General features: G+C 44.0%; 1 protein-coding gene across 3 annotated transcripts in view; it reads right to left on the bottom strand.

Annotated features, from left to right (window-relative positions):
- Window positions 1-16,905, bottom strand: part of pan2 (poly(A) specific ribonuclease subunit PAN2) — a 231,809-nt gene that overhangs the window by 166,534 nt on the left and 48,370 nt on the right. For all 3 annotated transcript variants that reach the window (XM_072494068.1, XM_072494070.1, XM_072494069.1), the window contains exons 12-14: window positions 8,357-8,556; window positions 3,921-4,069; window positions 2,196-2,302 (exon numbers count right to left, since the gene is read on the bottom strand). In XM_072494068.1, the coding sequence (XP_072350169.1) occupies window positions 2,196-2,302; window positions 3,921-4,069; window positions 8,357-8,556 (456 nt within the window). The remainder of the gene's footprint in view (window positions 1-2,195; window positions 2,303-3,920; window positions 4,070-8,356; window positions 8,557-16,905) is intronic.

Consider the following 16,905-nt stretch of genomic DNA (forward strand, 5'->3'; position numbering starts at 1 on the left):
TTTCATTTACCGTATAGTTCGCTCTTGAAACACTCGACGGAGTGTAGGAGGAACTTCTTCACCCAAAGGGTTGTGAATCTCTGGAATTCCTTGCCCAGTGAAGCAGTTGAGGCTCCTTCTTTAAACGTTTTTAAGAAAAAGATAGATGCCTTGCTAAAGAATAAAGGGATTCGGGGATATGGTGTACGGGCCGGAGAGTGGAGCTGAGTCCACAAAGATCAGCCATGATCTCATTAAATGGCGGAGCAGGCTCGAGGGGCCAGATGGCCTACTCCTGTTCCTAATTCTTATGTTCTTATGTTCATCCTCGCATTTGCCCGGATTGAACTCCATCTGCCATTTCTCCGCCCAACTCTCCAATCTATCTATATTGTGCTGTATTCTCTGACAGTCCCCTTCACTATCTGGTACTCCACCAATCTTAGTGTCTTCTGCAAACTTGTTAATCAGACCACCTATTCACTGTAGCCCTACAAGTGTTTCCTTAAAAAAGGCTCCACTGAAGAGTTACTGGATTTAGAGTCCCCAGTGTTAATGTTGCAAATGCTGTAACAATTTCCACTGTTATTTGTGATTTATATTAATGATTTGGATGAGAATTTAGGAGGCATGGTTAGTAAGTTTGCAGATGACACCAAGATTGGTGGCATAGTGGATAGTGAAGAAGGTTATCTAGGATTGCAACGGGATCTTGATCAATTAGGCCAGTGGGCCGACGAATGGCAGATGGAGTTTAATTTAGATAAATGTGAGGTGATGCATTTTGGCAGATCGAATCAGGCCAGGACCTACTCAGTTAATGGTATGGCGTTGGGGAGAGTTATAGAACAAAGAGATCTAGGAGTACAGGTTCATAGCTCCTTGAAGGTGGAGTCGCAGGTGGACAGGGTGGTGAAGAAGGCATTCGGCATGCTTGGTTTCATTGGTCAGAACATTGAATATAGGAGTTGGGACGTCTTGTTGAAGTTGTACAGGATATTGGTACGGCCACACTTGGAATACTGTGTGCAGTTCTGGTCACCCTATTATAGAAAGGATATTATTAAACTAGAAAGAGTGCAGAAAAGATTTACTAGGATGTTGCCGGGACTTGATGGTTTGAGTTATAAGGAGAGGCTGGATAGACTGGGACTTTTTTCCCTGGAGCGTAGGAGGCTTAGGGGTGATCTTATAGAGGTCTATAAAATAATGAGGGGCATAGATAAGGTAGATAGTCAACATCTTTTCCCAAAGGTAGGGGAGTCTAAAACTAGAGGGCATAGGTTTAAGGTGAGAGGGGAGAGATTCAGAAGGGCCCAGAGGGGCAATTTCTTCACTCAGAGGGTAGTGAGTGTCTGGAATGGGCTGCCAGAGGTAGTAGTAGAAGCGGGTACAATTGTGTCTTTCAAAAAGCATTTAGATGGTTACATGGGTAAGATGGGTATAGAGGGTTATGGGCCAAGTGCGGGCAACTGGGACTAGCTTAATGGTAAAAAACTGGGCGGCATGGACTGGTTGGGCCGAAGGGCCTGTTTCCATGCTGTAAACTTCTATGATTCTATGATTCTAATCGACTGCACGCTCTAGTTGTGATTAAGAGCAACTGATATTAACTGGGGAACGGTTAGGCACATATATAAGAACTAATTCCCAGATGAAAGTTTGCCTAGTTTTGTGAATAAACCTGTGTCGAAGACAGACTAGCTCCAGCTTCTTCCTTTACCGATGTTCACCGAATTAACAAAGTGCTCACCATTACACTATGGAACACGTGGCTGAAAAGGAAGAATGTGCAGGGCTACTGAAAGAAGGCAAGGGAATGGCACTAGATGAATTGCTTCATCAGAGAACCAGCACAGACATGACAGACCAAATGTTTTTCTTCTGTGCTGTAATCATTTCTATGATTCTATGTACAAATATATGCAAACATAAAATCAAAAGCCAAAATTACCTTTCATAGGCTACTAGATTAAACAGCCTTAATATACAAGTATAGTTAGGATATTCTAAGCAAATGGACGAACCCCCTCAAATAGCTCAGAAATTTACACCATGACATGAGCCAGCTCATCAGTTTACTCTCTTTCATCCAAGATTGCCTTTACACCACGCATTATATTAGACCATAGTGCAATTATCATTGTATACACAGCTCCTGGAAAATAGGCCAACTCTTTAATGGCTGTACATTTCCCCAGTGCAAACATACTAACCGTAGGCTGGTACTTCTCACAGTTTTCACACCAGGCCTGGGTGTTCTGTTCAAGACAAATACTTCTCTTCAGCACTTCAGCAAATTCGTACTGTCGAATAGTTTTGTCTAAAATCAAAAAGGCATTTAATGAGTTTATTCAGTAGAGAATGGGGGTCAATCAACGAGTCATTTTCCAACAGCTTGGAGTTCACAGAATATAGACAAAGCAGACAGATTTCTCTTTTCACAAGATCAGCTGCTGCCTGGTTGTAAAATTCAGCCACTTTTCTTTTCACAAAACATAATTTTCTGTTTCTATCTGATTCAAAATCTTATTTCTGCTATTAAAATTTTCATACAGCATAGGAAATGATTTCTGCATCAAAAATTATGAATGGTTTTAAAAAAATGTTTATTGGCAGGTTTTTCTGACTGATCATTTCGGATTGGTTATTTTCATACATCCTTGTTTCTCTATTAGTTTACTGGCTACTATCTTTGCTTTTGACTTAGATGCTCTATAGTTCTCAGATTCTAATTTATTGTTGCTATACCAGGAGTTAAATCAATAAAAGGTAAAGCTTTGCAGTAAACAAGTGGCAATTAGGAAACACCCACCACATTATAGTCAATTTCCCATAGTGTTTTACACAGAAAGACAACATTCAGGCGAAATAGGGCTAGAGGTCGGGATAATTGGACCAGGACGCAAAGGTATAACTTATAGTTTCCATCTTAAATCACACGTTGTCTTTTCATAGCAAAAAAGTATGGCAATTTGGGAAAGATGCTGAATTGGTTGAGACCGCGGATTTTCTCCACTGTACAGGCGGAGGAAATGGGAACTGAGGCGTTACAACGTGAGAACGTTTCATTACTTTCTTTTAAAATTTAGAGTACACAATTTTTTCCCCCTCAATTAAGGGACAATTTAGCATGGCCAATCTGCCTACCCTGCAGATCTTTGGGCTGTGGGGGTGAGACCCACGCAAACACGGGGAGAACGTGCAAACTCCACATGGTCAGTGACCCGGGATCGAACCCGGGTCCTCAGCGCTATAGGGCAGCAGTGCTAACCATTGCAACAACATGTTGCCCAGGAATGTGTCATTGCACAGTTTTCTTCTTAAATATAGGGACAGGAATTTATAGAATGGGAAAAGTTGACAGGAAGCTCATGCAAACAAGGTTTTTAAATATAGATAGATAAATAATTGAGACAGCTTCACTTCAGGGTTCACCTCGTCATCTATCCAAATTTATATCACCCTTAAAAAAAGTACAAAAGAACACTACCAGTCGTCATTTACTGTTGATATCTTTAACCAAGAGATTTTACAAATAGTTACTAAGCTATCCAGACAATTGTCCTGGCGTAGGCTATTAGAGCCAAATGGCCATTGTGCTGCACTATTCCATGATCCGAGCTCAGGATGGATTCAATGAAAATAAGTTTATAACTGTCTTCAGGACGTGCCTAGATACAGCAATCAAACTTTGCAGCCTTACAAGGGGGAAATCAAGTTAATCGGCTGAAGTGCAGCTGTGCTTTCCTGAAAAAACAATGTATTCCAACTTACGATAAGTTGTGTCTCAAGAAGTGAGAGTTGATCAATATGAAGTTTTGAGTCCATCGTACTCTAGGCATCATACTTCAATGTGTCAAAAGTATAAAAACATCTTGAACTACAATGGTGAAAGTGAGGCAGTTTGTGATGTCGATCATTCTCTGTGCATTACTCACCAGCACTATTCATATCAGGATACTGCAAAGTGAAAAGCAGACTCGAAGAAACCCGAACAGTTTCCTTCCCACAGCGACAAGTGCTACAGTTTTCAACTTCACAACCAAAAAGCTTCCCAATCACAGATTCACCAGAGGATCCAAATGTACTGAAATTAAAAAGTGGTAGAGTTTGAGAGTGTGCTATATTTAAATAGTATATTATGTTCTATTTGGTAAAAATAGCAATTAGGCTTTTTTACAGTTACCCATAACTGGGGGCTGGTTTAGCACAGTGGGCTAAACAGCTAGTTTGTAATACAGAACAAGGCCAGCAGCGCGGGTTCAATTCCCGTACCAGACTCCCTGAACAGGCGCTGGATGTGGCAACTAGGGGCCTTTCACAGTAACTTCATTGAAGCCTACTTGTGACAAGAAGCGATTATTATTATTAAAAGGATCAAGTGGCATCACAAACTACCTAGTCTCTTCTTTCTCCATTTGCCAGCCCCCCTCTCTGCAGTAATGGGGTTGAGATTCAGAATATAGAGTGAAGGGTAAAAATAATAGAATAAAACCCAGAGACATTGTGCTTTGGTGCTGAGACACTGTCACTTGCACTACAAAGTCTCAAATCCACATCATTTATCACAGATAATGACAACTGCCCATTGGATAAAACTGATAATTAAAGAGTAATTTTGTTCGGAAGTAACTGTGATGTCACAGTTGTGGGGATACTGATGAGCAGATTTTCAAGTGTGAGATAGAACAAAATAACAACAAAGAAAATTACAGCACAGGAACAGGCCCTTCGGCCCTTCCAAACTGCGCCGATCCAGATCCTTTATCTAAACCTGTCGCCTATTTTCCAAGGATCTACTTCCCTCTGTTCCCCGCCCGTTCATATATCTGTCTCAATGCATCTTAAATGATGCTATCGTGCCCGCCTCGACCACCTCCGCTGGCAAAGCGTTCCAAGCACCCACCACCCTCTGCGTAAAAAACGTTCCACGCACATCTCCCTTAAACTTTCCCCCTCTTACCTGGAAATCGTGACCCCTTGTAATTGACACCCCCACTCTTGGAGAAAGCTTGTTGCTATTCACCCTGTCCATACCTCTCATAATTTTGCGACCTCAGTCAGGTCCCCCCTCAACCTCCGTCTTTCCAACGAAAACAATCCTAATCTACTCACCCTTTCTTCATACCAGGCAACATCCTGGTGAATCTCCTCTGCACCCTCTCTAAAGCATCCACATCCTTCTGGTAATGTGGCGACCAGAACTGCACGCAGTATTCCAAATGTGGCCTAACCAAAGTCCTATACAACTGTAACATGACCCGCCGACTCTTGTACTCAATACCCTGTCCGATGAAGGCAAGCATGCTGTATGCCTTCTTGACCACTCTATCGACCTGCGTTGCCACCTTCAGGGTAAAATGGACCTGAACTCCCAGATCTCTCTGTACATCAGTTTTCCCCAGGACTCTTCCATTGACCGTATAGTCCGCTCTTGAATTAGATCTTCCAAAATGCATCACCTCGCATTTGCCTGGATTGAACTCCATCTGCCATTTCTCTGCCCAACTCTCCAATCTATCTATATTTTGCTGTATTCTCTGACAGTCCTCCTCGCTATCTGCAACTACACCAATCTCAGTATCATCTGCAAACTTGCTAATCAGACCACCTAAACCTTCGTCCAGATCATTTATGTATATCACAAACAACAGTGGTCCGAGCACGTATCCCTGTGGAACACCACTAGTCAGCTTTCTCCATTTTGAGACACTCCCTTCCACCACTACTCTCTGTCTCCTGTTGCTCAGCCAGTTCTTTCTCCATCGAGCTAGTAAGTACACCCTGAACCCCATACGACTTCACTTTTTCCATCAACCTGCCATGGGAAACTTTATCAAACGCCTTACTGAAGTCCATGTATATGACATCTACAGCCCTTCCCTCATCAATTAACTTTGTCACTTCCTCAAAGAATTCTATTAGGTTTGTAAGACATGACCTTCCCTGTACAAAACCATGCTGCCTATCACTGATAAGTCAATTTTCTTCCAAATGTGAATAGATCCTATCCCTCAGTATCTTCTCCAACAGTTTGCCTACCACTGACGTCAAGCTCACAGGTCGATAATTCCCTGGATTATCCCTGCTACCCTTCTTAAACAAAGGGACAACATTAGCAATTCTCCAGTCCTCCGGGACCTCACCCGTGCTCAAGGATGCTGCAAAGATATCTGTTAAGGCCCCAGCTATTTCGTCCCTCGCTTCCCTCAGTAACCTGGGATAGATCCCATCTGAACCTGGGGACTTGTCCACCTTAATACCTTTTAGAATACCCAAAACGTCCCCCTTCCTTATGCTGACTTGACCTTGAGTATTTAAACATCCATCCCGAGCCTCAACATCCGTTAAGTCCCTCTCCTTGGTGAATACCTATGCAAAGTACTCATTAAGAATCTCACCCATTTCCTCTGACTCCACGCATAAATTCCCTCTTTTGTCTTTGAGTGGGCCAATCCTTTCTCTCGTTACCCTCTTGCTCCTTATATACGAATAAAAGGCTTTGGGATTTTCCTTAATCCTGTTCGCCAAAGATATTTCATGATCTCTTTTAGCCCTCTTTATTGTGCGTTTGAGATTTGTCCTACTTTCCCGATATTCCTCCAAAGCTTCATAAGTTTTAAGTCGCCTAGATCTTATGTATGCTTCCTTTTTCATCTTAGCAAGACTCACAATTCCACCCGTCATCCATGGTCCCCTAATCTTGCCATTTCTATCCCTCATTTTCACAGGGACATGTCTGTCCTGCACTCTAATCAACCTTTCCTTGAAAGACTCCCACATTTCAAATGTGGATTTACCCTTAAACAGCTGCTCCCAATCCACATTCCCTAGCTCCTGCCGAATTTTGTTATACTTGGCCTTTCCCCAATTTAGCACTCTTCCTTTCGGACCACTCTCGTCTTTGTCCATGAGTATTCTAAAACTTACGGAATTGTGATCGCTATTCCCAAAGTAATCACTGACTGAAACTTCAACCACCTGGCCGGGATCATTCCCCAAAACCAGGTCCAGTATGGCCCCTTCCCGAGTTGGACTATTTACATACTGCTCTAAAAAACTCTCCTGGATGCTCCTTACAAATTCTGCACCATCTAGGCCTCCAACTCTACGAGTCCCATTCAATGTTGGGGAAGTTAAAATCTCCCATCACGACCACCCTATTGCTCCTACATTTTTCTATAATCTGTCTACATATTTGTACCTCTACTTCACGCTCGCAATGTTACTGCACCCTTCCTATTTCTTAGCTCTACCCATATTGCCTCAGTGCTCGAATCCTCCATTGTGCCCTCCTTAATCACAGCTGTGATATCATCTCTGACCAGTAATGCAACTCCTCCACCCCTTTTACCTCCCTCTCTATCCCTCCTGAAGCATCTATATCCTGGGATATTTAGTTGCCAGTCTTGCCCTTCCCTCAACCAAGTCTCAGTAATACCAATATCATATTCCCAAGTACTAATCCAAGCCCGAAGTTCATCTGCCTTACCTGCTACACTTCTCGCATTGAAACAAATGCACCTCAGACCACCTGTCCCTTTGCGTTCATCATCTCTTCCCTGTCTACTCTTCCCCTTAGTCACATTGAGTTTATTATCTAGTACCTTACTGGCTTTAGTTGCTGCCTCTTTACTGACCTCTAACTTCCTAATCTGGTTCCCATCCCCCTGCCACATTAGTTTAAAACCTCCCCAACAGTGTTCGCAAAAGCACCCCCTCGGACATTGGTTCCAGTCCTGCCCAGGTGTAGACCATCCGATTTGTAATGGTCCCACCGCCCCCAGAACCAGTTCCAATGTCCCAAAAACCTGAACCCCTCCCTCCTGCACCATCTCTCAAGCCACGTATTCATTCTGACTATTCTTGAATTTCTATTCTGCCTGTCTCGTGGCACTGGTAGCAATCCTGAGATTACTACCTTTGAGGTCCTACTTTTTAAACTTATCTCCTAACTCCCTAAATTCTGATTGTAGGACCTCATCCCGTTTTTTACCTATATCGTTGGTGCCTATATGCACAATGACAAAAGGCTGTTCACCCTCCCCCTTCAGTATGTCCTGCAGCCGATCTGAGACATCCCTGACCCGTGCACCCGGGAGGCAACATACCATTCGGGAGTCTCGTTGTAGACCACAGAAACGCCTGTCTACTCCCCTTACGATTGAATCCCCTATGACTATAGCCCTGCCAGTCTTATTCCCGCCCTTCTGTGCAGCAGAGCCAACCACGGTGCCATTAGCCTGGCTATTACTGCCTTCTCCTGGTGATGATCCTTCATTTCATAGCATATGTTGTTCCAGATTTCCTGTGTATCAGAATTAACAAATCCTTACCACCTCTGGTTCAGTCGATATTACAAGTGCTGTCTCACCTCCCCATGACACTCCGATAGGCCTGTGGGCCCTCTTGCTCCTGTGTCTCCTGGTGTAGTTGTGTCAATATAAATCGATTCCAGCTCTGTATCAGTCGGCCCTGATTCACCTTCCCAGTCGCTTCATCAGAATCAGCCATGATCAACCCCAAAGCCGATGCCTCTGGAATTGTTCGGAAAGCACGAAGAAAATTGCTGGCCTAACAGAGTAAAGGGAGCAAGATTTTGCTTTCCTCACAATTTTACAACCATTCAGAAGTTAAAACTAGAACCTGTTAGTCTAAAAAATAAAACAGGTTACTTTATAGATGTACATGAGGCTCAGGAGTATAGAAAAAAAATACCATTATCGTTTACTTCCACATGGTCACTTTTACTTCCAGGTAAATCATGACAGTAACACAAAGGGAAAGAGGCTCAAACTGCTGAAAGGCAGAGTTTTTTCTTCCCTCTTCCTTTTGAGTTCTATTAAAGGTCTCTTCATCTTCTGTCTGAGATGTCTACACCCAAAAGATGTACCTGTTGTTTCTCTTTACAGATGCAGACAGACCTGTTGTAAATTTATTGTGGGTATTAGAAGTAAAGTTTAAGCTGAATTTGTGCACTAAAGATTAAAACTTTAGTTTAACTTAATCTTGAACACAGGTGCTGGCAAGTCTATGGCTTTTAGTTTCACTTTAAACAATGCTGGAATTGTACTTCAGGATTTAACAAAAGTAATTGCAGGTCTTTTGAAAAAACTAAGCTGTTACTTAGGAACCAGAGGCTCACACTGAAAAGCAGTCAGTCTGGAACCAGCTAGCCCGGAGGCAAGAAGTTTTCCCACAGAAGCTGCCAGTACAGGAACAGAGGAGGCTCCCAGTTAAAGACAGAGATGCAAGGTGCAGACCTGCAAATGTCGGTTAGCGAGAAACCAGACACCCAAAGTAATCCTACGATTGGCAACACTTTAATACATCCTGTGGAGCAGTAGTGTTCTGTTGGTATGGCTGGATACCCGAGAGATTGTGTGGAAGCTGGAATGCACGTGATCCAGAGCAGAGGAATACTGAAGGGAGAGCTTGAAATCCTGAATGTGGATCCTTGGTGAAGGCACCAGAGAGAGAGAGCGTTATTTGGGATAAGATTCCAAAGTGTGTTCTTCAAGAGCGGAATTTGGAAATTGTGTGTGAAAGTTAGAGTTCCAGTGAGACCAGTTAGCTCAGTGTGATAAGCATAAGACCATAAGACATAGGAGCTGAAGTAAGGCCATTCGGCATATCGAGTTCACTCCACCATTCAACCATGGCTGATTTCAACTCCATTTACCCGCTCTCTCTCCATCGCCCTTAATTCCTCGAGAAATCAAGAATTTATCAACTTCTGTCTTAAAGACACTCAACGTCACGGCCTCCACCGCCCTCTGTGGCAATGAATTCCACAGACCCACCACTCTCTGGCTGAAGAAATTTCTCCTCATCTCTGTTCTAAAGTGACTCCCTTTTATTCTAAGGCTTTGCCCCCGGGTCCTCGTCTCCCCTGCTAATGGAAACAACTTCCCTACATCCACCCTATCTAAGCCATTCATTATCTTGTAAGTTTCTATTAGATCTCCCCTCAACCTCCTAAACTCCAATGAATATAATCCCAGGATCCTCAGACGTTCATCGTATGTTAGGCCTACCATTCCTGGGATCATCCGTGTGAATCTCCGCTGGACCCGCTCCAGTGCCAGTATGTCCTTCCTGAGGTGTGGGGCCCAAAATTGCTCACAGTATTCTAAATGGGGCCTAACTAATGCTTTATAAAGCTTCAGAAGTACATCCCTGCTTTTATATTCCAAGCCTCTTGAGATGAATGACAACATTGCATTTGCTTTCTTAATTACGGACTCAACCTGCAAGTTTACCTTTAGAGAATCCTGGACTAGGACTCCCAAGTCCCTTTGCACTTCAGCATTATGAATTTTGTCACCGTTTAGAAAATAGTCCACGCCTCTATTCTTTTTTCCAAAGTGCAAGACCTCGCACTTGCCCACGTTGAATTTCATCAGCCATTTCTTGGACCACTCTCCTAAACTGTCTAAATCTTTCTGCAGCCTCCCCACCTCCTCCATACTACCTGCCCCTCCACCTATCTTTGTATCATCGGCAAACTTAGCCAGAATGCCCCCAGTCCTGTCATCTAGATCGTTAATATATAAAGAGAACAGCTGTGGCCCCAACACTGAACCCTGCGGGACACCACTCGTCACTGGTTGCCATTCCGAAAAAGAACCTTTTATCCCAACTCTCTGCCTTCTGCCTGACAGCCAATCGTCAATCCATGTTAGTACCTTGCCTCGAATACCATGGGCCCTTATTTTACTCAGCAGTCTCCCATGAGGCACCTTATCAAAGGCCTTTTGGAAGTCAAGATAGATAACATCCATTGGCTCTCCTTGGTCTAACCTATTTGTTATCTCTTCAAAGAACTCTAACAGATTTGTCAGGCACGACCTCCCCTTACTAAATCCATGCTGACTTGTCCTAATCCGACCCTGCACTTCCAAGAATTTAGAAATCTCATCCTTAACAATGGATTCTAGAATCTTGCCAACAACCGAGGTTAGGCTAATTGGCCTATAATTTTCCATCTTTTTCCTTGTTCCCTTCTTGAACAGGGTGGTTACAACAGCGATTTCCAATCCTCTGGGACTTTCCCTGACTCCAGTGACTTTTGAAAGATCATAACTAACGCCTCCACTATTTCTTCAGCTATCTCCTTTAGAACTCTAGGATGTAGTCCATCTGGGCCTGGAGATTTATCAATTTTTAGACCTCTTAGTTTCTCTAGCACTTTCTCCTTTGTGATGGCTACCATATTCAACTCTGCCCCCTGACTCTCCGGAATTGGTGGGATATTACTCATGTCTTCTACTGTGAAGACTGACGCAAAGTACTTATTTAGTTCCTCAGCTATTTCCTTGTCTCCCATCACAAAATTACCAGCGTCATTTTGGAGCGGCCCAATGTCAACTTTTGCCTCCCGTTTGTTTTTAATGTATTTAAAGAAACTTTTAGTATCATTCCTAATGTTACTGGCTAGCCTACCTTCATATTTGATCCTCTCTTTCCTTATTTCTCTCTTTGTTATCCTCTGTTTGTTTTTGTAGCCTTCCCAATTTTCTGACTTCCCACTACTCTTTGCCACATTATAGGCTTTCTCTTTTGCTTTGATGCATTCCCTAACTTCCTCTGTCAGCCATGGCTGCCTAATCCCCCCTCTAATAACCTTTCTTTTCTTTGGGATGAACCTCTGTACTGTGTCCTCAATTACTCCCAGAAACTCCCGCCATTGCTGCTCTACTGTCTTTCCCACTATGCTCTGCTCCCAGTCGATTTTCATCAGTTCCTCCCTCATGCCCCTGTAGTTACCTTTATTTAACTGTAACACCTTTACATCTGATTCTACCTTCTTTCTTTCAAATTGGAGATTGAATTCGACCATATTATGATCACTGCCTCCTAAGTGCTCCCTTACTTTAAGATCTTTAATCAAGTCTGGCTCATTACATAACACTAAGTCCAGAATGGCCTGTCCCCTCGTGGGCTCCATCACAAGCTGTTCGAAAAAGCCCTCCTGTAAACATTCAATGAATTCCCTTTCCTTGGGTCCACTGGCAGCATTATTTACCCAGTCCACCTGCATATTGAAGTCCCCCATGATCACTGTGACCTTGCCTTTCTGACATGCACTTTCTATTTCGTGGTGCATTTTGTGCCCCTGGTCCTGACCACTGTTAGGAGGCCTGTCCCATTATGTTTTTTTTTGCCTTTGTGGTTCCTCAGCTCTACCCACACAGACGCCACATCATCTGACCCTATGTCGTTCAGTGCTACTGATTTAATTTCATTCCTAATTAACAAAGACAATGTTGTTGAGGAGAATACTGAGATTCAGGCTACTAGACTAGAAGGGCTTGAGGTTCATAAGGAGGAGGTGTTAACAATTCTGGAAAGGGTGAAAATAGATAAGTCACCTGGGCTGGATGGGATTTATCCTAGGATTCTTTGGGAAGCTAGGGAGGAGATTGCTGAGCCTTTGGCTTTGATCTTTAAGTCATCTTTGTCTACAGGAATAGTGCCAGAAGACTGGAGGATAGCAAATGTTGTCCCCTTGTTCAAGAAGGAGAGTAGAGACAACCCCGGTAACTATAGACCAGTGAGCCTTACTTCTGTTGTGGGCAAAATCTTGGAAAGGTTTATTAGAGATAGGGTGTATAATCATCTGGAAAGGAATAATTTGATTGGACATAGTCAACACGGTTTCGTGAAGGGTACGTCGTGCCTCACAAACCTTATTGAGTTCTTTGAGAAGGTGACCAAACAGGTGGATGAGGGTAAAGCAGTTGATGTGGTGTATATGGATTTCAGTAAAGCGTTTGATAAGGTTCCCCACGGTAGGCTACTGCAGAAAATACGGAAGCATGGGATTCAGGGTGATTTAGCAGTTTGGATCAGAAATTGCCTAGCTGGAAGAAGACAAAGGGTGGTGGTTGATGGGAAATGTTCAGACTGGAGTCCAGTTACTAGTGGTGTACCACAAGGATCTGTTTTGGGGCCACTGCTGTTTGTCATTTTTATAAATGACCTGGAGGAGGGCGTAGAAGGATGGGTCAGTAAATTTGCAGATGACACTAAAGTCGGTGGAGTTGTGGACAGTGCGGACGGATGTTACAGAGGGACATAGATAAGCTGCAGCGCTGGGCTGAGAGGTGGCAAATGGAGTTTAATGCAGAAAAGTGTGAGGTGATTCATTTTGGAAGGAATAACAGGAAGACAGAATACTGGGCTAATGGTAAGATTCTTGGCAGCGTGGATGAGCAGAGAGATCTCGGTGTCCATGTACATAGAACCCTGAAAGTTGCCACTCAGGTTGAGAGGGTTGTTAAGAAGGCGTACGGTGTGTTAGCTTTTATTGGTAGAGGGATTGAGTTTCGGAGCCATGAGGTCATGTTGCAGCTGTACAAAACTCTGGTGCGGCCGCATTTAGAGTATTGCGTGCAATTCTGGTCACCGCATTATAGGAAGGATGTGGAAGCATTGGAAAGGGTGCAGAGGAGATTTACCAGAATGTTGCCTGGTATGGAGGGAAGATCTTATGAGGAAAGGCTGAGGGACTTGAGGCTGTTTTCAGAAAAAGGTTAAGAGGTGACTTAATTGAGGCATACAAGATGATCAGAGGATTGGATCAGGTGGACAGTGAGAGCCTTTTTCCTCGGATGGTGATGTCTAGCACGAGGGGACATAGCTTTAAATTGAGGGTAGATATAAGACAGACGTCAGAGGTAGGTTCTTTACTCAGAGAGTAGTAAGGGTGTGGAATGCCCTGCCTGCAACAGTAGTGGACTCGCCAACACTAAGGGTATTCAAATGGTCATTGGATAGACATATGGACGATAAGGGAATAGTGTAAATGGGCTTTAGAGTGGTTTCACAGGTCGGCGCAACATCGAGGGCTGAAGGGCCTGTACTGCGCTGTAATGTTCTATGTTCTAAGGCAACCCCGCCCCCTCTGCCCACCTCTCTGTCTTTTCGATAGGTTGTGAATCCCTGGATGTTTAAATGCCAGTCCTGAACCCCCTGCAACCACGTCTCTGTGATGCCTACCACATCATACCTGCCAGTCACAATCTGGGCCACAACCTTGTTCCGTACACTGCGCGCATTTAAATACAGCACCTTTAATTCTCTATTGACCGTCCCTTTTTGTTTTCTTAGTGTGGTGGACCTTGGTTTACTGAGCCTTTCCATACACTGTGTCATATTTTGTGGGATGGGGACTATCGTAACCTCTCCTGAGTTCTGTCTTTTTGTGCTTTTTTGTATTCCTAAGCAGCTACGCTTCCCACTGATTACTTCACCTCTTGGTTCCCTGACTTTCCCTTCCCCCCCAATCTCTAGTTTAAAGTCCCATTGACCACCCTATTTACTCTTTTCGCCAGAACACTGGTCCCAGCTCGGTTCAGGTGGAGACCATCCCAACGGTATAGGTCCCCCCTGTCCCAAAACTGATGCCAGTGTCCCATGAAAAGGAACCCCTCTTTCCCACACCACTCTTTCAGCCACGTGTTAACTTCCCTTATTCTTGCCTCCCTATGCCAATTTGCACGTGGCTCGGGCAGTAATCCGGAGATTATGACCCTTGAGGACCTGTTTTTTAATTTGAATCCTAGCTCTTTATAATCTCTAAACAGGTCCTCTTTTCTAGACTTGCCTATGTTGTTGGTACCGACATGGACCCAACAACTGGATCCTCCCCCTCCCTCTCCAGTATCCTTTCAAGCCGGTCAGAGATGTCCCGCACCCTAGCACCGGGCAGGAAACATACCATGCGGGACTCTTTATCCTGCTCACAAAGGATACTATCTATCCCCCTGATAATAGAATCCCCTAAAACTACAACTTGCCTATTTACTCCCGCCCCTTGAATGGCCTGCTGATCCATGGTGCCTTGGTCAGCTGACTCATCCTTCCTGCAGCCCTGTTCGCCATCCACACAGGGAGCAAGTGCCTCATACCTGTTGGACAGGGTCAAGGGCTGAGGCTTCTGAGTTCCTGACTGCTGGTTCCCTTTACCTGCCTGACGTGCAGTCACACCCTGCTGTCCCTGGCCACTGGCAGGATTTAAACTACTTACTCTGACAGGTGTGACTGCCTCCTGAAACACAGTGTCCAGGTAAGTCTCCCCCTCCTGGATGTGCCTCAGTGTTTGAAGCTCAGACTCCAGCTCATCAACTCTGAGCCGGAGCTCTTCAAGCAGCCAACACTTATGCAGATGTGGTCGCTGCAGCTCGCAATGGGATCTGCCAGCTCCCACATCAAGCAGCTCAAGCACATCACCTGACCAGCCATCACTAATTAATTAATTAGTTTAATTTAAGTTTATGAGTTTAGCGTTGGAGGAATTTGATGAGAAATCCATAGAAGTTGAATTGGGCAGCATCTGTCACTTAGTTTCCAAGTATGGTGTGTCTGACCACATACTGCCGATTGATTTACATGGACTGTGTACTTATTGACAGCAATTAGGGTACAAGATAATGTTTGCAATGTTTATCCTTATAAATCTGTATATATTTGTAAAGGTACAGCTGGGATGAAGCATTAGTGTATTATAGTTCATCTTTTCTTGTTTCCTAAATGTTTTATTCTTTTGTTAAAAGTTAACTCTGCTCATCCATGTCTCTAAACAAAAAATAAAAGTTAGGATCTATCAAGTCAGGGTTCCACTCTGGGACCAGATTGCCCAGTAATATCAGCGGGGTCGTAACATATTTTAAAACGTTTACTCGTTTTTGGCCAGCCATTCATCAAGCATGTATGAAAACCCCATCCCCACAACAAAGTGTCTCCAAACCAAAATTCTGAGAAGCCCACACAACTAGAATTTCTGTTTACTCAGTAGAGTACACACACACTCTCCATCCGGGGACATACTCCATTTACCAAATCCACAGAAATTGACAGAAATCTTTGGATCCTCACTGTCTTCAAGTGATGTCCCGGAGGACTGGAGAATAGCCAATGTTGTTCCTCTGTTTAAGAACTCTTGCAAGGATAATCCAGGGAACTACAGGCCGGTGAGCCTTACTTCAGTGGTAGGGAAATTACTGGAGAGAATTCTTCAAGACAGGATCTACTCCCATTTGGAAGCAAATGGACGCATTAGTGAGAGACAGCATGGTTTTGTGAAGGGGAGGTCATGTCTCACTAGCTTGATAAGAGTTTTTCGAAGAGGCCACAAAGATGATTGATGCAGGTAGGGCAGTGGATGTTGTCTTTATGGACTTCAGTAAGGCCTTTGACAAGGTCCCTCATGGTAGACTGGTACAAAAGGTGAAGTCACACGGGATCGGGGTGAGCTGGCAAGGTGGATACAGAACTGGCTAGATCATAGAAGGCAGAGAGTAGCAATGGAAGGGTGCTTTTCTAATTGGTGGGCTGTGACTAGTGGTGTTCCGCAGGGATTAGTGCTGGGACCTTTGCTGTTCGTAGTCTACATAAATGATTTGGAGGAAAATGTAACTGGTCTGATTAGTAAGTTTGCAGACGACACAAAGGTTGGTGGAATTGCGGATAGCGATGAGGACTGCCAGGGGATACAGCAGGATTTAGATATTTTGGAGACTTGGGCGGAGAGATGGCAGATGGAGTTTAATCCAGACAAATGTGAGATAATGCATTTTGGAAGGTCTAATGCAGGTAGGGAATATACAGTGAATAGTAGAACCTTCAAGAGTATTGAAAGTCAGAGAGATCTAGGTGTACAGGTCCACAGGTCACTGAAAGGGGCAACACAGGTGGAGAAGGTAGTCAAGAAGGCATACGGCATGCTTGCCTTCATTGGATGGGGCATTGAGTATAAGAATTGGCAAGTCATGTTCCAGCTGTACAGAACCTTAGTTAGGCCACACTTGGAGTATAGTGTTCAATTCTGGTCGCCACACTACCAGAAGGATGTGGAGGCTTTAGAGAGGGTGCAGAAGAGATTTACCAGGATGTTGCCTGGTATGGAGGGCATTAGCT

Source organism: Scyliorhinus torazame, chromosome X (genome assembly GCF_047496885.1).
Source record: "Scyliorhinus torazame isolate Kashiwa2021f chromosome X, sScyTor2.1, whole genome shotgun sequence".
In the NCBI taxonomy this organism is placed as follows: Eukaryota; Metazoa; Chordata; class Chondrichthyes; order Carcharhiniformes; family Scyliorhinidae; genus Scyliorhinus; species Scyliorhinus torazame.